The 21,723-nt window shown below is 41.1% G+C and overlaps 1 protein-coding gene across 1 annotated transcript; it reads right to left on the bottom strand.

Moving 5' to 3' along the window:
• Positions 1-2,262: 2,262 nt before the first annotated feature.
• Positions 2,263-21,250, bottom strand: MDH1 (malate dehydrogenase 1). Its single transcript, XM_063443763.1, has 9 exons — positions 21,113-21,250; positions 17,459-17,557; positions 15,334-15,430; positions 13,029-13,204; positions 12,066-12,188; positions 9,127-9,303; positions 7,925-8,038; positions 6,454-6,543; positions 2,263-2,577 (listed from the first exon to the last, which is right to left on the bottom strand). The coding sequence occupies exons 1-9, from the start codon at positions 21,113-21,115 to the stop codon at positions 2,452-2,454; spliced, it is 1,005 nt and encodes a 334-aa protein (XP_063299833.1). The 5' UTR covers positions 21,116-21,250; the 3' UTR covers positions 2,263-2,451.
• Between the last annotated feature and the right edge of the window lie 473 nt (positions 21,251-21,723).

The following is a 21,723-nucleotide window of genomic DNA, read 5'->3' as shown; positions in this document are numbered from 1 at the left end:
CTGTCGGGGGACAAATGGGATGGACGTTGCCGGGTCTCCCATCCCAGGCGATGCGGTAGTTGTCTGCGTTCTTCTTGAAGGTAGGAGCTCCTGGCGTATGCCCAGAGTAGGGAGAAGGTTTCGTGCGCCCTGCATGTCTTGTACTGTGTGCTGGGAGTTGCCGTGGAGGACTTGTAGCGCTTGTGGGCCCTTCCATTTATAGGTGAAGTTTTGTGCCCTGAGTAAAGAGGTGAAGGGTTGGAGGGAGCGGCGCCAGGCCATCGTGGGCCGTGACAGGTCTGTATAGAATGAGAGTGACATATTTTCAAACACGTAGGGTGTCTTGTTTCGTGCGGCTGCCATCACCGCCATTTTATCCCTAGTATTAGGGAAGCGAACCAATAGGTCCCTGGGTAGGGTATTTGATGCGGTAGCAGGCCGTGGGAGTCGGAACATCCCCTCGGGGACCATCAGTTTGGCGTGTTTTGGTGTCAGGAGGGCTGAGAGGAGCCTCCTTACCAGGTGGGGCAGCTCAGTCTCCGGCGTTTCTTCCGCTATGCCTCTTATCTTTACATTCCTGCTTCTCCTCTGGTCCTCTAGTGCCGCTAATTGGTGTTCAATTTTTGAATTTTGCCGTTGCAGCTCTGTAACTTGTTTCTGTAGCTGCTGTGTATGCTTGGCGTTCTGGTTCGCGCCATGTTCTATGGCCTCCATGCGGCCTGTCAGGCCCTGTAGGTCCGTTCTTATCTGGGCTATGTCGGTCTGAAGGGCTAGCTGGACCCCAGCGAGTAGGTCTTTCAGTATCGTCGCTGTGACTGGGGCTGAGTCAGCTTGTGGGGGAGACCTGTGGGGGTTTTGTACTGCTAGTGTGGGCACTACCTCAGATCTGGGCCTGGAATCATCCGAGAAGTCGGAGGAATCATCCTGCAGGGCGGCCATGTGTGCGTCCCGTGCCTGTTTCCAGAGGTCGCCAATGCTCGCTTGTTGCCGCGGCTTGTCGGGTTTGGATTTTTTCATTTTCCGCCCCATCTCTGCTCCAGCTGTTCTGGCACCCGTTTTGTGGCCGGTATTCGAGTTTAGCCGGTATATTAGGGGTAAAAGTGGCCGTTTTGGTCGGAGCTAAGACGGCGTGCGGCCAGTCGGTGCAGTGGCTTGGCTCCGCCCCCCGCACTCACAACTTTAATTTTTAACTGTTTAGTAGATCTACCCCAAAATTAAAACTTGCATGCATTTTTTTCAAATAGGGATATATCTGAAAATCAGCTTGCAAAATCTGCAGTTCTCTTGTCTGTTGCGTTTGCAAGTTCTCCCTTTCCAATCCCGACCAAAACTTTCTGTGGTTGTCCAATCAGACTTCCCAATACAGCTCAATGAAAAGTCTTTGTAAGTCAGATGCTACATGCAATTGCTGCCTCCTGAGGTCAGCTGTATTGAGTAATGAAACCAGTAAGTAACATCATTATCAGTTGTCTGCTTGAAAGCCAGGGGATTGTAGCCAGGTTACATTATAAAAAAAAAAAAAAAAAAGTGTCAGTTTCTATTGAAATCTGCACCTTTTGCAAAAAGAGAAAAAAAACAAAACAAAAAAAAACAACACACTTCACACAAAGCTTTTCAGCAAGCTTACATTGTTTAGGGGTCTGAAATGACCCTTCACGTGAGCTACCATATTTAAAATTTAACTACATGCAATGAGAATGCCAAACTTCGCATTTGTCACTTATTCCAACAGCACAGGTGGACCTTGCAACGTGTCAGCTGTAATGATCTTTGTGGGTTTGAAGATACTATTACACTCAGTAAACCTGCCACCAGACCACTGGTGATGGTGACATTATAACTTTATAGACCATATCCTGATGGATCGAGTATTCACTGTAATTCTACTGAACTGGGACCAATAACTCGCTCTCTCACCCAGCATGCAGTGTGGGTGCAAAATGCCTGGTTCCTGTACATTATACACCATGCATGGAGCTGTATGAATGCCTATGTACCCATCACAAGAATAGTATGGGCAAATGTCAGCCGCTTTTCAGGGCTCTGAACGCAAATTATGTATTTCCACTCAGGACCAGAACAAGTCAAGCCAGCCATCCTGTGCTTATTATGTTTGACCAAGTGACAAAGTTGTAGAACAGATTAATATTGGTTATTGTCAAGAATACGGTGTAATTTAACATAATATAGCATGTTTGTAAGTAAATCACTTTTCCAACGCAGAATACGATTGGCTCTTCTGAATAGCCTACTGACAAACCGAATCACAAGGTGAAGAATGAAAAAAACCCAACAAGGTTATTTTTTTTTTTTATTCACTACTGCTAACAAGGATTTATAATGCTAGTCACAATACAAAAAAAATGGAGTTACTTGTGACAATCAAGTTGTTTCACTTGACATAAATAGCATGTTTAACTAAAGACAACTCTTTACTTTTTCATCTAAGTGCAAGGTTTGATCGGTTGTTAGTCACGCACTAGAAAGAAATTCAAATGCAGTCTCCTTTTCTTCTATTAGCTCTTTGGCCGTTAAATCCATCTTCTCACGAGAGAAGTCATCAATCTTGAGTCCTTCAACAATTTTCCAGGTTTTATCCTGTGTGAACATAAAGCCAAATCTCATAAGATTGCTCAAACTGGGAAGCAGAACTTTAATGTTTCATTTATACACAAGTGATTGGTTATAAACCCAACTTTTTTGGAAAACAACCATCCTAATTTCACCATCATTAAACAAGTGCATTGTATGAGTATTTAATGAATGGATCATTTTGGTACATCTCATGCAATCCATAAATTACAGCAGCAGTTTGGTAATCCTGTTTCAACGGATGTTGAGGTATTCATGCTGCAAGTAGCAAATGTAATTTATAAGATTGTGTTGTTTTTTTTAATGCTTTATTTTTGTTGTGCACAAAATTAACAAGTAGCCTTGGTGCGCCATAACAGCGACATCAAGGTAAGTTAGCAGTCATTTGTTTTACATGTTGTGGCATTCGTTGAACAGGCACATTTTTAAGGATACGTTTTAACAAAGATTAACATTTTAGTTTTCAATGAAGGAAAATTATACAGATAGGCTAACCATATGTCACCTCAGCATGAGCACGGATCACTAAACATGTTTAAAGCAGTAAATGACACATGAGGAACAAGTGTGATGGCATGCTTAACTTTGCAGTATAGCCCCTTTAAAATAGGCTTGTAGATGGGCTTAATGAGTTATCCTGGGAGTGAGACAGGGTTTAAAGGCCCAGTGGGGTTTGTGGATTAACATTTAAAAAGGTACTGGGACACAAATAAGAGTGGCTAGCTTTAATTAACTCAATGGGGGTTAACTTTGGGCGTTTTGGACTGAACCTGCTTCTGTGCTCCGCAGAGCGTGATTAGTCCTTATGGCATTCCATAGTGATCATCCCACTACGATTCTTGAGGCTTGGTACATGGGCCCAGTGTGAGGGTCGTGGTTGGGCCATAGCTGGTCACCTTGTTGGTGTGAGGCTGCCATTGCCCCTATGTTGTCTTCTCTCTGAACGATCACGAGGGGGATCTGGAACAGAGCGGAATGTTGTAGGCTTCTGGTCTCGAGTATTGCCAGGTGGGGCGGGTGAGCAGGTCAGGTCCTGCTTCTCCTCTGTGCAGTGTGTCCCTGGTGGTGTTTCCGCCTCTTATGCAGCGTGGTCTGCTGCCATGATGTGGCCTGTCCTGCAGGTGAGGCTTTCGGACCGATTTTCCGAGGTGGAGGCAGCCTCTTTATCGGGTGGCTGTGTGGCTGGTGGGAGGTTGATGGTTGCGTTCTGCCCTCTATCTTGCGCCAGAAGTTGGCGAGTAGTGCATCCAACTTTTGTGATAGTCCCTGGTCTGGGTCCGTGGAGGCACATGGCAGTCGCCATGATGGGTGTCTCGCTGTATAATCTATGTTAAGGTGGTTTCATCATGTGCTCTCCCCGTTTTTAGGATTGCCTCTCTGTATTGGACCGCGATCACCCCCGACGGTCCAGTGGGGAGGGGGGGGGAAGGGAGTAACAGGGCTCCTGCTCGTTGGGCATAGTCACCATGCGGCCCCGGACCGTGAGATCGGCAGCTTCCCCCGGCCAGCGCGCGCCAGGCACCATGCTGTGAGGAGTGCTTTTAACAGGCTTCATGTGGGGCGCAGACCGCCACATTGGTTCCCAGCCCCATCGTGGGTCAGGTAAGTCGAGTTTGGGCTTCATTTGTAGGCTGTGTGTGGCTGGATGTGCCATTAATCTCAGTTTGTTGAGGAGTTCTGCTGTGGCACGTCTGTCCTCCATGCTGCTCAGGCCCCGCCCCCCTATAAGATTGTGTTTTATTAACTTGTGATCAGCTAGTTTAGCAAAATAATTCCAGCATCTGTAGTCTATTTTTATCCAGCTAATCCTATACTCAAAAGGGGGATATTTATTAAATCGATAAAAAAAAAAAAAAAACAAACACCACACACACTTGACAGATTTAATAAACAGAACCAAAAAAGTGTCTAAATTATGGAAAAAGGTCTTGAGTTATTGAAATTTGATAAATCAAGTCCTTAAACTAACTGCATTCAGAAAATGTTCATCGCCGAGCGACTGTGAAAAGAAGCAATACCTTGAAGGGAAGCCAACTAGGATTTTAAGCAATTTTTATCCCCTACATTTAACAAATATTCATTAAGGTGTGGAGGTGAGATTGTTTACCATCTTGGTCTGAGCGCGTCAGCAGACTACTTTCAGCCTATCACAGCTGACCTTGCTGGTTTGATTTGATATGGAAGAAATGTCTGTCTTAGCCATACCTCCGGTGGGGGACCAAGCTACGGGCAGCCACGGACCCTCATTCAGTGCAAATGATCTCACAAATGGTTAAAACACAGATCGGAGAGCCAGCACTAGAGGACTCCACCATGACCAATTTAAGGAGATTGAATAGTGCCTACAATGTCCCTTTAAACTGAAAAACATGGTTTAAAACTATGCATTTTTTTTTATCCCCTCCATTTAAAAATAAGCTTAAAAAAAAAAAGCAAAAAAAATTTTTATGCACAGAATTGACATTAGCAGCCCAGAACTTGTTACACACAGATTAATGATGCTTTGGATAACCCTTTAAAGGGACACTATCTTCATTGAATTTAAGTGGTTACAGTACCGAGGAGTGCCCTGACAACATCCTTACAGTGTTAAACCAATTTTAACATCTTAATTCTACATTAGAGTCCCAGCAGCCCATCCTCTCTGTGCTGCTTGGGCCAATGAAAAATCATAATCCTGATTGGTAATTTGCAGCTGCGATTGGCTAACTGCGTTCAGCCTATTAAAGCAACTATTGCAGATATGACAAGAAGGAAGTGGGTAATATCTGCTTGAAAAAAAAAAGTTTCACACTGCATGATGGGACAGTGACAGGGGACTCAGGGCATTATTACCAATTCAGTGATATGAAATGTTATAGTGCCTACAATATTCCTTAAAGCCTTTAATGCTAGGTTCCATTTTATAGAAACATAGAATGTGAAGGCAGATAAGAACCATTCGCCCCATCTAGTCTGCCCATAATTTTAAATCTATACTAAACTTAACAGATGTTTAACTGAACTCAGCTGTGATTGTCAGTTGCTACATGCCATAATAGAAGGAGAAAAAAAAAAAAATTGAGGGCAAAAGGTATATCATGCATTTCAAATGATCGAGCATAGGTGAGACCACTGCAGCCGAGCAGACCTTTTGTTTCATGCGTCCACGTGAGACCCGGCTGGGAGAACTGTGTAAGCGTAGGGCATAGCTGTGTGTTGCATCCTAGCGTGTCAGTCCCTAGGTGGCCTGAGGTGAGTAGTTTCTGTTGGAGCTCAGTCGGTGTCAGGCTGTGGGAAGTTCCATGCAGGTGCCGTTTGGTCCGGTGATGGTCATATGATGTTGTGGTTCCTTTTTTATGGGTTCATAGAACCCCTCCGACTCCTACCTCGGCCAGGGTGGTGTGTGATGTAGGCAGATGGCCAGTTGGTTCTCCTGATTCCTTCCTCTCTTTAGCTGGGCAAATGGAGCGTCCGTCCACCTCGCTCCCTCCAAAGTAGGCTGCAGCCTCCGAAGTCTTGCGCTTCCCCGAAACTCCCGATCTCTGGGTCTGCTACCTCTCCCACAGCTATGTGGGCATTTTCAAGCTCTGTTTCGGTAAGAATAGGTGCCTGTTGTGGCTTATAGGCCCAGTTCCTCTGGAGCCCCTCCGACATGCGACCGCTCAGCATGATGGCCCGGCCCCGCCCCCGATAAATATTTTAACTCCACTTTTTTTAGTGACGGAAAAGGACAGAACAGAATTATAACAGTGATTGACAGGATGCCAAGACGGACACATTCAGCTCCAGGATAGAGGAATATTCAGCGTATTCTACATGTAATGTTATATTCAGACCTCACTTTAAAATATATGGGAAGGAAATGTTGCTCTTTTAGAAGGAAAGATAAAGAAGTCTTACCTTGATAGTAACAGGGAATGAATACAGCAAATCGTTTGCTACTCCATAGCCATTTCCATCCGAAATGACCCCCATAGAAACAAATTGTCCCTGTGAATGAAACTCTGGTTATTAAAATGCTGTATCTGTGCACACTTTTAACAGGCTGATTCTTTGGTTCACTTTGAAGACAAGTTTATAAAACATCTCCAAAAGCATGAAGACATAGTTTACCATAAAGTTCTACTTTATTAGATACTCCCCTCCTCTCCAGCATTGAGGCTGCCCTCATACAAAGTGTGAAGGTTACACCAGTTTCTACCAGTTATAGGATGGAGCACCTCCTCAGTGTCACACCTGGCTTCATTGTCAGAGTATCTGGTTCTGAAAAGACCAGCATCTGCACACAGCCTGCGGTGATTTAATACAGCACACCTGTAAATGCTTCTCCTGGTCCTCCCATTACCTACCTGCTGCGCAGTCTACCTGGTTCTGTATGCAGAGAACGGATGGGTGTGTGGGTAAGAGGCCACACTTTCAGATTGAAGAAATCCTATACATTTGCTAGCAAGCCATAAGAACAATGTATACATTATACACTCTGCTCTTTTCAGTCAGTTAAGTCACCTGGCGCCATGAGAGGTTATATTAAAGATTCTTAAGGTTGGTGTATATTGAAATACATATGTAAATTGCTCTACACTTGCAATTTTCTGATAGAAATTACAAGCACCCTTACCCCCCAAAATAACACACAAGACTGGCTGTTCATATCTCTCCTCCACACCCTCATTCGGGACATCCAGCTTCAATCTTCAAATTCTAGACTTCACTTCTCACCGGGTCACCTTGGGATCAGTTTATATAAAGTAGCAATGCATCGGTCCACTTTATTCAGTCTAGCTGGGGACACATTGCAGGGTAGGTGGCCGCTCTCCCATCATTTGCAACCACCAGAAAAACAATGGGCTCTACTTAAACAATTAATTCAGTGGGGGTTATTCTAGTAAGTCAATCTTATTACACAGCGTTTTCAGATTTACAGAGGATATTCTTGGTTCAAGTTAAATTTACTCCGTGAAAAAAAAAAAAAAAAAAAGTATTCGTTCTCCCTTATTCCTACCCATCAGCAAGAGGACCAAACCCTCACAATACCCCTACAACAAGAGGTATGCGCCAAATGAGTTTTCATGCACCAGTGATAACAGTTTAAGCAACAATTTCCCTATAATAAGGGGTATTAGACTCTTGCATTTAACAATATTTGATTACGCCTTAGGAAGGTTATATCCAGTAAGCCGTGAAGCCAAGAAATCCAATTAGCCCAGATGAAGACAATGACCTTTGCTACTTAACTCGGAGTGCCAGAGAGGCACATGCAACTTTACAATGTGTTGGGCTACCCTCTGGCCCTGGAAGGGTTAAATTCTAGCAGATTGCAGCGCTGGTTACTATACCATGACAACATTTAAAACGAGAAGTAGCCATTCACCTCAGGAGTTCCAAACCAGATGTCCCTCACATGATCACAGATTGCTTTGGCGGCAGACATAGCGCTGGATAACTTCCTGGCCTGGATAACAGAGGCACCTCTCTGCTGCACAGTCTAGAGAGGGAATAAAAGCAAAAACATTTAAAAATGTGGTTTACTTTTTTTTGTAATGCAAATTTGTACTAAGCAACACTGTCATAATAGGGCGAAACTGCAATTAAATGGTGTGTAAAAACACATCACAAAAATGTGTGATCTTCTACATAGCAGACAGTTTACATTGATTAGAAAATAACAGCAACTTAAAACCATGCTTCCTAGTTTCCCCATTTCAGACATAGAATATTTTGTAATATATTTCACTCCAGGGCAATATCTGATAAGGTTCCTTTATTTCCAATGTTCCGTGTGAGTCTCAGCAAGTGTTCAAACATGTAAAAAGAGAAAAGGGGGAGGTCGAACAAAATCGCTACTTATGACAGTTTTACCAGCATGTCATAGCCTGGGGGTGCCGGCGTCTCTCTGGGTCGGTGCCATCGATAAAGTCTGATTTATGGTGGAATGTTGGAGATTGAACTTCCCACACTGGAGATTATTAAACTGCACCCGGACACCACCAGGATCATATTTAACAGCACAGCCGGTTCGGGAACCCAGAGAGACGCCGGTGAATCTTACAAATAAACATTTATTGTATGTCTGGAATTTGGAAACTAAGGTACGCGATTTTAAGTGGCTATTTTATATTGGATGTGTCCCTCACGGTTTACTGAAACTCAAAAAGTGAGGTTTCTCATTATGAGGTTTATATTTTTTTACCCCTCTCTGCATGCGCTCCACCATTTCCTATGCCATACATGGATGGTACCATGCATGGTATGATACCAAAAAAACAGATTAAAGTTAACTGATGCTCAGACACTATATACATATCAAGGATTGCTCACATCAGCCAATGCAATGTAAAACTGAGCAAAGAATGTGGGCCTTACATGCACCATATGTTGTATATAATCACTTCATGTTCTCTGCACAGTGTTAGACTAGGTAACATCCTAATCCTGGCTAGATTGGTTAGCCTACATGCCCTGTATGCTTATGGAGATGCCAGAACAAGAGGCAATACCAACAACAAGTTTGTTCTCCCCCTCCCCAACTATTCTGCAGTTGGGATGAATATTGCAAAACAATACATTTCTTACTTTAAGGAAATCTCCTTTTAACCATGAATCGTCTTTCACAGCCTCAAATGCACTGATGTCCTTTCCACCAACATGAACGGTGGCATGGCTGGCATCTGGGTATTGAGTGGATGAGTGATTGCCCCAGATTATCACATTCTTTACATCAGAAGGTGCCACGTTCAACTTCAGAGCGATCTACAGACAGAATATCAAGCAGTTTGTATCAGTCGCCCTTAGACAGACATTAATAAAGCACCAACATATGCCATAGTGCTGGAATATCAGACAAGTAGGACGCACTGGAACAGAGGCTGACAAGGGATATTCCTTGGGTGGCGGCAAAAAAAAGCCACCCCCCAAATACCTTGCCAGGCTCTTGTCCTGGGGGGCCCAGGAGCTAGCATTACCTGGTGAGTGGCGAGGGAGCACTGTCCCCATAGCTCTCCCTGCTCAGCTCCCTCACATTACAGTATGATGTCACTCTGCCATTACTGAGAGGAGCTGCAGCCAGACCCACTGGACCACAGGGAAATTAAGAATCCACTCCAGCAAAGGTATAGAGGCTGGGTGGATTGAAATTAAAAAAAATAATATATGAGAGTGCGTATATCTGCCAGTGTGTGTATATTCGTGTGTCACAGAGAGTGTATGTTTCAGTAAAAGTGTTGGTTAAACAGTGTGACAATGTATGTCAGTGTATGCATCAGTGAAGGTGTGTGTCTGTCAGGCAAAGAGTGTGTTTTTAGAAGGGAGTGAAATTTAGAAGGGGGGTGCCTAGGGCAGCACAAAACCAGAATACACCAATGGCCGGAGTAGAGTGACAGACGGGAGAGATAGTCGACCTCCCAGACTGAAGAACCCGAGGCCTCAGCACTAAATTCGAGTTCTCTCCCTCCCTCCCTCCCCCTGAAGGTTAAAGTACCAAAGCAGGACTATGTTCTGCTCAAGGTAAAATCTCATTTTCATAATACGATTTCAGGGCTCGCTCATATAGTCTCTTCCAATAGCAGACCATCTGTTTTAGTAGGTTTTCATAATTTAACTGCTTAATTTGATATGTCTCCTGGTCTTCCGCTACTCACTAGACCACTTTTGGACCATTTCAGAACCTCCGTGGTGGGTACAAGTCTGCAAACATGTATTTTACACGTGCACTTTATCTATGTCCTTGGCATTTCATGGTCACTACAAGTATCTGGTCTCATAACCTTCATGCTCTTATAAAAAAAAAAAAAAAAGAAAGTGCGACAATCCTGTACGACATAGTAGGAAATCATTAGTCAGCTTTAACTTATGTTACTATGTCCTCATATGCATGTACATTTAAATTTGCACTGCAAATTTTTTTTAAAAAAGTTTTAACTTTAATTACTACGAATATTAAATTGTATTTTTTATTTTTTTTTTTATTATATGCGAGACAACCATCCTTTTAATCAATGTAAGGGTTTATTTTATTATTTTTAGTTTGGTTTTTTTAAACCACACACTGTACAGTGCATGGCTGACACTAGATTTCAGAATCCACAACAGAAACATTAATTCCATAAACCGGCTAAGCTCAAAGTGTTTGCTATGTCTATATCAGGGTTGGCAGTTAAAATATTTCACTTGTGACGCTTGTTTTAAGTAGTTTTGTGTTCTATAAACCACTAGCTAGAACAGAAAGTCGAGGGCCTTTATATTTCAAATAAAAGGAATCTGTGTACATATTTCCGGTATCCTTTTGTTTGTGCCATTTAATCCCCATGAACCTATAGATAAAATCTAAACAAAATAAAAATGCAGTATAAAAAGAGAACTTAAAATACATATATACATATATACATATACATATATATACAGTGCACTTGATACTTACAGACTAATGAACATGGATTCACATGTTACATAAGTCACCTAAAGAGTAGGAAGTGGTTTTACCAAGATGCAAATATGTCTAAAAGCAACAGAATGCAATTCTGTTTAGAAAGATTTACAAAAATGTTTATGCATTATATAAAATTTGTATTAAAAACAAACAAAAACAAAAAGAAAACAAGTATCAGTGCAAAGTAGATCTTCCTGCAGTAGTAACTGTGCTTATGGTAACAGATCTTAAAATCTTGCTGGATAAGATCTAACAAGTTCACGCCATCCCATAGGAGGTTTGAACAGATCATTAAAGAGACACCTTAGCATCCACAGAACTACAGCTTAGTTAAAAGGACTTGGTTTACAGATCCCGGCCCTGCAGTCTCACTACTCAATTCTCTGCTAGATAGGAGTGAACATGTTTATGCAGTCCTAAGCACACCTCGCCGTCTGACTTGCAGAATCGTTCCTACACACATCCCTTAAAAAGATTGCATTTTTTAAACTTCCCTTATTGCGCAGAGTGTTTCGTTTTAGAAGTTCCAGATCAGCTCTGCCAATTGCCTGCAGCTGCTTCCTGTGCATGGTTTAAGTGTATTCAACAGAGCAGGATAGGATATAATAGCTTCTAAAAAAAGGCACACTGTGTTGTAAGATCCGATTTTTAAAAAATGAGGCCATTTTCTAATGGAGGACATACGGGTAACAGCCAGTGTTGGTGTGGCTAGACCTGCATAACCAAAACAATATTATTTCACTCCTGAATGGAGTAAGACTCCATGCAGGGGCATTTTCTATACATCAAAACATTTTATTTGCTTAAAGTAGCCCCTTCCTTTAGGGTAGAATGATGATCTATAGATTATAGAGAGAACCGACGGATCTTTTTTTTTTTGGCAGCACTCCCTTATAAATTAAGTGAGTGGGTTCAAACACCCTGCAATAATTCAACAAGCTTTCAATGCTCATACTGACCCGAGTGTCTACTTGGGTGGTATTTACCAAGCGCAAGTCACTCTCAATAGTCTACAACAGTAGCTGCACAGCTTCTAAGGAGGACATGCTAGATGCCCCACAATAGGATTGCGAGCTGATAACTTTACCTGAGCTATTGCCCTATTATGATCCAAGCGGGTCAAGCAGCTGAAGTTCTCTTTAGGAATAGATGGAGCAGACTTCAAAGCAGTCAGGCAGTTGGTGTTGGCTGGATTTCCCACAACAATCACCTAAAACCCAATACAAACATGTCAGTTACAGCTTAAACGAAAATACATTGTTTTACGTAATCAGGGGTATTTAGAGGGTGCAACTTGTAAAATCTATAGCATAGCTGCATCCCCATTAACAATGGCCAGATATTTGCCTAAAGAGGAATCTACCGAACAATGATAGAATAAGTGAACTTATAGGGACACTATAGCCACCAGAATAACTACAGCTTAATGTAGTTCTGGTGAGTACAGTCAGTCCCTGCAGACATTTTCTGAGAAAAGTCAGTGTTTACACTGCTCCCTGGGACACCTCTTGTGGTAGCCACTCAGAGGCCACTAAAAAGTTCTTCATGGGTCAGTGCTGCACAACATGCAGTGTCTCCACACTCTGAATGGAGGCACTGAACATTTCCCGTAGAGATGCATGATCTCTATGAAGAAATGCCAATTCGCATTTGGCTCCGCCAGTGTGGCGGAGATCAGAATTGACCACCTCAGCCAATCCAATGTTTTTCTATGGGAAAGCATTGGATTGGCTGAGATCACCAATTTTGATAATGCTGCCATGATCGGGACGAGGTCAGCGCCGGCGGACCCGTGCAGGGCTGGAATAAAGGTGAGATTTTACGGTGTTTAAGGGGAGCAGGGGTGCTAAATAGTGTCAGGAACACAGGTTTGTGTTGCTAACCTTAGTGTAGCTTTAAAGAAAAAAAACACAGGCGTAACATTTTATATTTAAAATATATAACCATTCCCAGTAAGATGTGGCTTTATATGTACATGGTAATCCACGAAAAGGTTTTAAATACAAATCATTGGAGAGGGAAACAAAACAATATACACATTCCCACTCACCTTGGCAGTTTTCTTTGCATACTTGTCCAAGGCAGCACCCTGTGACTTAAAGATCTTCACATTGGCTTTCAGTAGATCTTTCCTTTCCATTCCCTCCCTTCTGGGCATTGAGCCTACCAGGATGGCAACATCGACATCCTTAAAGGCAACGTCTTCCTTGTCTGTGGCAATCACCTCTATGGAAGACAATATCATCGGTCAGTTCCATACATTCACTGCTCATTATGTATCTAGGCCTGATTTGTTCTAGGTTACAATTTTCAGAGATAAAATAGGTTGAAAAGGAACACCTCACTGGTCAAAGAAAAAAAATAAAGAAAGAAAAATAAAAAAAATGGACATTTCACACATAGGGAACTGGAATAAGATCAAGTGCGGTGTGTGAAGTGGTCCTTTAACATGTATAATTATTTAATATAAAAACAAGTTGGACAATGATGTTGGATAGTCTGATCACGTCTAATAATTGCAGTAAAATTGTACAGTCAAATTTTCAAGTGTCTGCCCGTTTGCTTGGATAGAAGGATGGGATTAATGTTTTTTGCAGACACCTGCTATGGGGGAGGAACTATGGTGGTAGGTTTAATTATATATATAAAAAAAATATATATATATATAAAAATAGTTTCTATCAAAATCTATAGGTGAATGGAAATGAGTTACAGGATGTATAATTAAAATGGGGGTGAGGGGCAATTTAGACCTCCACATGTAAGTGCCGTTTTAGTGTACAGGGTATTTTGATACTGAGCTAAATGCCGCTATACAGATATTTAATAAATATAAATTTTATAGTAAACAATCTGAGCACATGGCCTAGGTCAACTAAGTCACCAGATATTAGTAGGATGTCCTGCTTGCACATGCAGATGAGTGGAATGACTGAGGACCTAATCAGAACAAAATACTATGTCAGTTGGTTAAAGACTGTAATAAAATGTTAGTTTTCCCGTATGGAGGAAAGTTCTGTATAGACAATACAATTATGTGCTCTACCATCAGATTACATTACTAAATATCTACTCCCAGCCCTCTCTAAAGTGCCTGTATGTCCCATTATACGACAGTTGTGAACTTGTTTGGCTGACCCAATAAATATGTAAAAACAACTTTCCAATAAGAATTATTATGCCGAAGGATATAAATTGAAATCATTTATGTAGAGCAATTTAACTTGGCAGAACAAAAAGTGCACACCAATGAACAACTACGCAGTTTTAAGTGTAGAACACACAACCTTTAAACGTCAGATAACAAGGATAATGTCCATCAAAATTGCTATGAACTTTGTGTACGAAAAGATAGCTCAAAATATGGACTAGAAGTTAGCAAACGTTACAAAGTTATGCACTTTGTTTTTATTAAAGTATATTTGTATAGACAAGGCACCAGCTGCGGATCTTTCAAGAGCGTCTAAAAATGTAATCTTTCGTTGACCCCTTTTTAAAAGAGGACATAATCAGTAACTTTCATACCGACTCCTATTCACTACACTTGCCACCATTGAGAGGGGTTAGGCAGTTATATTTGAAAATTATCACTCCATTGCACACATTTTTGGCAAATGTATTCCCTTTAGAAGCTAGTTACAATTGAATTAGTTTGAGCTGCACATGGGGACACATGTACTGCATCTTTAAATTATCTACCTTTGGCAAGCAACCATATCTACACAGGTTAAAAACGGTGTGCCACCTTACACAAGTGTGTCTAAAAAGGCCTGTAAGCCGGTTATGACGTCTTCCAACAAACAGAAATGGTGTCCAGGTGACAAGTGTGAGACTAAACCACGAGTTGCCTAGCTTTCTTACTATGTGTAGTTACAACTGGACAAACCTTACCGTATTCCTACTCAACTCCTGACCTCTAGGAAGCCAATTTCTCATTTATTTTTTTAACCCCTTAAGGACCAAACTTCTGGAATAAAAGGGAATCATGACATGTCACACATGTCATGTGTCCTTAAGGGGTTAAACATCCAACGTGACAAAAAAAAAGTTAGAATACAGAGTGGGAAACATCATTGTTAACGATGCAGTTTAGCAATCAACCAGTTGAAAGAAGTCTGAAAAGAGACAGCCAGCATGCCTTCCTGTAGTTCTGGATTGACAGTATGTTTGAGAGATGAACTCATAGGTATTGTCTACATAAATCAAATATATAAGGTGGAACATTTTTTAAGAGTAAAGGTGCACGTGGTGAGATCATGCATCAAAATCCCAACTCTTTGGGGCCAAAATCCAAGTCGTGTCCAAGTACAGAGTTCGATAGGTTTAACAAAACAAAAAAAAAATGTAATCTTTACCTTTTAGATGAGGTAGAGCACAGTCCTGCAACTCCATCACAACACCTCCCAACACACCCATCATCGGGGCGATGTCCAAAAGACAGAGTGAAATAGGCTGGAGAAAAACCACAAACACATTTAAGACTTGAGCCAAATTAGGAGCATGTCAAATTATCTTTGGAAAACTGAAAAAATAAACAAACTTTCCATTTTCCCCCATCGCTTCTTAAGAAATAAAAAAAATCCTCATTTGTGACCTAGTCGATAAACCACACACACACCAGGCCTAGAAGATTGACATCTTGACTTCTAGTGTCCATTCAGTGTAATGTAAACTAATGTCCATTCAGTGTAATGTAAACTCAAGCACGAAAACTCAGCTCAATTAAGTGGTCTGGGTGCCAGGCCCCCCGGTTTTAACCCTTCAGATGTAAACATAGCAGTTTCAGAGAAACTGCTATGTTTAAATTAGGGTTAATCCAGCCTCTAGTGGCTCATTGACACCCGCTAGAGGCGCTTCCGCGCTTCTCACTGAAAATCACAGTGAGAAGACGCTGGACGTCCATAGGAAAGCATTGAGTAATGCTTTGCTATGAGCGGTTTGAGTGTGTGCGTGCGGCTCTTGCCGAGCATGTGCATTCAAAGCTGATGTCAGCAGAGGGAGGAGAGTTCCCCAGCACGGAGGGAGTCCGGCGTTGGAGAAAGGCAAGTGTTTAACCCCTTCAGCCCAGGGGGAGGAGGGACCTAAAGACCCTATAGTGCCAGGAAAACGAGTTTGTTTTCCTGGCACTATAGTGGTCCTTTAACAATGGACCCACAGCTACAATAGAAGGATGTGGTGAATAGTCAGTTCTCTAAACAGATACAAATAAACAGAAAACATTTCATGTAAGGGATTTTTTCTTGTTAATTCTTTATTTAAGCTAAGGGAAGATAAGCAAAAAAGGTATTGCAGTAAAAATATACAGGAAAATCTTTTAATATAGACAGCTTATACATCAAATACGGGGCATTTTGAATTGATCAGAAATGTTTATACGTCAGACTAGGTTGTATGTAAGGTTCACATCACAAATCCCTTCTGAGAAAAGGCATTGAATGGTTGTGCAATAACTATAAGATGACCGCCACTGTTTTTGGAAGGGTGTGTAAATATATAAAAGCAGAACTTTCACCTTGCACCCACAAAACAATAATAATAATAATAATATTTCTTGATGTATTGGACTTAATTGAAATTCTGCAAGTTAGACTAAAGATAAACTGACTGCAAATTTTGCCTCCCCCCCACACCATCTGCAATTCAAAATGACTGATGGGAACAAGCAAAGCAATGAACAGGTGTCAAGGCTTTTCACCGAGCATGCACGATAATGATCTATGGAGAATCCCATAGTATCTCCATTTAGTACATGCAAAGAACCCATAGGGGTCAGTGCTACTTTAAAGCAATACTCAAGAGCTGGAATTATGCAAGCCGAACCTTCCTGTAAACTCTCTCTTAAATAAACAGATTTACAAAAAAAAAAAAAAAGCTGGAATTATTTTTTTAAATCCTCATTGTACAGCGCTATAGAATAGCATGACAATAAGAAAAACAATCCACACAATATTTTCACAATGTATATCAATGTAGATATTCTATCACAAGGATAATTGAAGACGTTATAAGGACAGCACGTTTTAACCAATTCGTATAATTCTTAAAATTCAATAATCTACCAAACACTTTCCACCCCCCACCCTTATTATTAAGTGGATGTAATTTTGGAAAAGGTTTCACTATGTTGATCAACCGAAACATTCAAATATTTGAAGTTAGTGCAGAGTAACCATGCATTACTCACAACTGTGGTTAGGGCTTTATATCAGCTGATGAGGTCATAGTCAATGACTTACATCACAGAGTCATTACATAAGCAGCTGCATTGGGATAGTAATACCATTCCCAGCTGAGATTTAACAAAGGTGAGACATTTTATTGCGCAAGGTAGGTGTTCTCCCCATATCTATGGTTAAATATATAAAAAGGATTTAATCCGAAGTAATACAATTTGTTATTTGAAAACATGGATGTTTACGTAGCATTACAGAAATGGAAAAAGCAGGTAGTATATATTTTCCTGTACAATTCACAAATTACCTGGTCTGTGCCGAATACATCGCCTTTAGCAACGCTGTACAGCAAGGAATAGGCAATCTGCCCAGCTGCTCCAGTCACCAAGACTTTGATAGTATCGGGCTAAAACAAACAAACAAACAATTATTTTTTTTTTAATAAAAAAGAAGGACATGGTCAGCATTTTATCCAGAAACATAGCAGGCAGACAGACACTCACTTTCCATTCATACAAGGACGTCTGCAGTCAGGAGACATAATGACCTTGATTATACAACCGTGTTTGGTTACTAGAATAAACTATGCAACTTAATATTTTATTAACTTCAAACGGGAAACCTCCGTCACAATGCGTTTGTCAGGTTTCCGTTTCCCTGTGACCATTTGAAAAAGTTATAACAAGACAGGTTGTCTTTTAAAAAAGGACTGCTGCTGTAGAAAGTTCCTAGAATGTAATCTGTGAATTACAACATTTACTTGGTCAATAGGACTACACGCATCAAGTGTTAAGACCACCACATGTCTTAATTTATATAATTTTAAAGTTTAATATAGGTTATGTAAAAAGAGCAAAGCATTCTAAAAGTAAAATTATGTAATCATGCCAACTTAAAAGGAAAATTCACGTTGATGGCAAAAATTTCAAAAGAACTTACCCTCATAACCCCCCACCCCCCAGCAGGAGAAGAAAACAAAACCAAAAAAAAAAAAAAAAAAGGCAAAAAACATAAAAACCTCAACATGCACCATTAGGTAATCAAACATCAGCGATGGAACAAGCCTCAAATGCACAATTCTGCATTTCACACCGTCCTCCTCAACAAATGAACCAAAGGAAATGAAACAATTTAGTTAAAAAAAAATTTATGTTTTTTTTTTTTTTTTTAAATAAAAGGACTATGCCATGAGTGCAGCACTAGACTAGGACAGTTACTATGCGGGCAACTTAAAGCTCTCCATCATAACTACAGCTCACCATGATAGTTGTAATGCCAAGAGTGCCCCATGTTAGTAGTTAAAATATTTAACAGTTTGACCTCTTATTTGGGCACCATTCCCTACCTCAACTACTAATGGCAGAGAGACAGATTTTCCTGAGCAGGTGCTTCAGTTAGCCTTCCTAAGCTAAAACTTGCAGAGCACTGGTAAGAAGTCAAACCGTAGATTACTTTGATCAAATTAAATGAGGAATCCGACTGAAAAAAAATCTCCTAATCAACTATATGTCTAGTTAAGCTACTTTGGCCTTCCATTTGAAACAGACTTTGAATTCCTGACATTTCTCACTTGAGCAAATAACCCTGTATGTTAGTCCAAAGCTCGAAGAGGATATGACAGCCGCTGGAGACATGGAGATTGTGAAATGTGCACTGGTTTAATAAACTTTCCTTTATTCCAGCATTGTACGGTATCATCAAAATTGACGATTTCAGCCAATCCAATGATTTTGCATAGTAGAGCAATGGAAGGCTATTGGGCATGTGTGGCAAAACGCAGTGCAGCACTGCGCCAATCAGCATTTCCTCAGAGATGCACTGAATGAATGCATGTCTAGGGAGAATGTACAGTGTCTCCATACAGAGCGTGGAGACACAATGTCAGTGAGTCACACTGTGCAGCACTGCCCCAGGAAGCACGTCTAATGGCAGTCTTAGGGACAGCCAATAGAGGTGTTCCTTGGCAGTAATGTAAACACTGCAAGGACTGACTATATATACCAGAATCACTAGATTAAGCTGTAGTTGTTCTGGTGACCATAATGTCCCTTTAAGATGAAGTGATTATGATGCGTACAGTCCCTTTCCCTTCTATAGCTAGTATTGGCACTGTACACCCTGTTTAGTAACAGTAGACTTGAAAAGTCTATAAACACTAAATAAATGGGATAATTACTGCATGAGCATCGCCTTTAACCCCTTAAGGACACATGACATGTGTGACATGTCATGATTCCCTTTTATTCCAGAAGTTTGGTCCTTAAGGGGTTAAAGGACCACTATAGTGCCAGGAAAACATACTCGTTTTCCTGGCACTATAGTGCCCTGAGGGTGCCCCCACCCTCAGGGACCCCCTCCCGCCGGGCTCTGGGGAGAGGAAAGGGGTTAAAACTTATCTGTCTCCAGCGCCGTGCAGGGAGCTCATCTCCTTCGATCCTCCTCCTCCTCTCCTCCCATTCGGCTGAATGCGCACGCGCGGCAAGAGCTGCGCGCCCATTAAGCCGGTCTCATAGGAAAGCATTATCAATGCTTTCCTATGGATGCTTGCATGCTCTCACTGTGATTTTCACAGTGAGAATCACGCAAGCGCCTCTAGCGGCTGTCAGTGAGACAGCCAATAGAGGATTTGAGGGGCTGGATTAACCCATTTATAAACATAGCAGTTTTTATAAAAAAATGAGTTAGCCCTAGCTGGACCTGGCACTCAGACCACTTCATTAAGCTGAAGTGGTCTGGGTGCCTAGAGTGGTCCTTTAAGGCACAAACTGACCAAACAGTCCATCACTTGTTCTTAACCCCTTAAGGACACATGACATGTGTGACATGTCATGATTCCCTTTTATTCCAGAAGTTTGGTCCTTAACCCCTTAAGGACCAAACTTCTGGAATAAAAGGGAATCATGACATGCCACACATGTCATGTGTCCTTAAGGGGTTAAACATGGCAAAGACCATCTTCAATTATTAAAATAGTATATAAAAGCAAGGAAGAAGAATTGAAAAATAAATTCTGTTAAAGAAATATTTGACGACAGAAACCGTTTTAAAACAGCTGCTACTCTGAATAACGTAACAGATACCCATAGCCAATTATGCAAACAGGCATGTAGAAAGTTGGGAAGAAATTCATTTAAAAGTACCCTTTAATGATATAGGGCTCCTGGGATATGTGCCAACTAGTTAGCCCTACATTGCAAGAGCAACGTTAGAGTCTTGTTCTAAAAGCTTCTTAAAAATGAGTGTGCCTTTAATAGAAAAACATCAGTAAGAGGGGAAAAACACTGACTGCACAAAAGGTGAATATGGGCTGATGTTGCAATCTGCTGAACACCAAAAGGATATCCTTCTACATCTAGAAAGCACAATCTGAGTTAAAGACAGTCATGCACTCATTTAAAGATATACAAAAATTATATTTTTGTTTGTATTTTTTATTATTTATTTTTTTTAGAGGTAAACTTCAGCTTTTCATGAAAAGTCTGCAAATGTCATTAACGTTTTCATGTTAAGATGATGATTAGGACAGTGACAATCTTGGCAAGACAACTATCATAAACCAAAAAAAATAAAAAAAATTAAAGGGGACTGAAGTGTTAACCCTGAAAAGGAAGGAGGCAGAGGCACACACGAGGTCCATTTGCCCATTATGGTCTAAATGTGCAATATACTGAGAGTGGAAGCTGTAACCTCAGTGAATGCAGCATTGCATTGAGCCATCATTATATAACGCAGTGCAGGGCTCAGCTCTTGGTATTTTGCCAAAATACAGTAAGAACGCAATAAAGGGATCAGATTTATATTCAATATAGTGATATAGTGCATAGCTGTGCAATGCAGGCAGGCAGACATATTAAACATGGAGCTGGCAGGCAGAGGACACAATGGAATATTAACAGGCCCAGGCCCAACCTACACACACTGTGCAATCATGTCTCCCAGTAACAATGCAATGTATACATACCATGGTGATAAAGGCTCGGAATTGGATAACTGGCTACACAGAGACTAACAAACTGGACCTTCTACTGCAACGGCCGCTGTCAGACTGACTGCAGGTCACCTCTACACACAGCTACACGCCCGCAACGTCACACGTGATCCGCACACCCCCCCGGCGCTTTGGTGACCGATGTATGTAGGTTTTGTAGTTCTTTTTACGGTCGCTGGAATTTTAGGACTGAAAGTCGAAACTACAACACCCGACATGCTTAGCGCTACTACCTAGTCCTAGAAGATCAATCCGCCGGCCAAAAAAAAAATTATACAACCCAAAAATCACTTTTTAGCACGGGAGGGTACTGAGCGTGATAGAAATATCGCGAGGTGATAACTTTATTCAGTGTAAACTGCTACCAAACTAACCAACAAATAAAAAACCTTAAAAAAACACACACACACACACTGAAATATTCACAGTAAAAATATAGAAATAAATTATGTATATATGTCTTTAATTTGAATATAAAGTCATTTGTGAAAAGTAAGGTTATAAGGTAATGCCAATAATTAAGTTTGTCACAAAATATATTCACTCCTTCCCTCATTCTTTGGGACTTTAAAATCCCAATCAAC

Source organism: Pelobates fuscus, chromosome 2 (assembly GCF_036172605.1).
Source record: "Pelobates fuscus isolate aPelFus1 chromosome 2, aPelFus1.pri, whole genome shotgun sequence".
Classification (NCBI taxonomy): Eukaryota; Metazoa; Chordata; class Amphibia; order Anura; family Pelobatidae; genus Pelobates; species Pelobates fuscus.
Note: the sequence above shows the minus strand (reverse complement) of the source record. Positions and strands in the feature narration are given on the sequence as shown.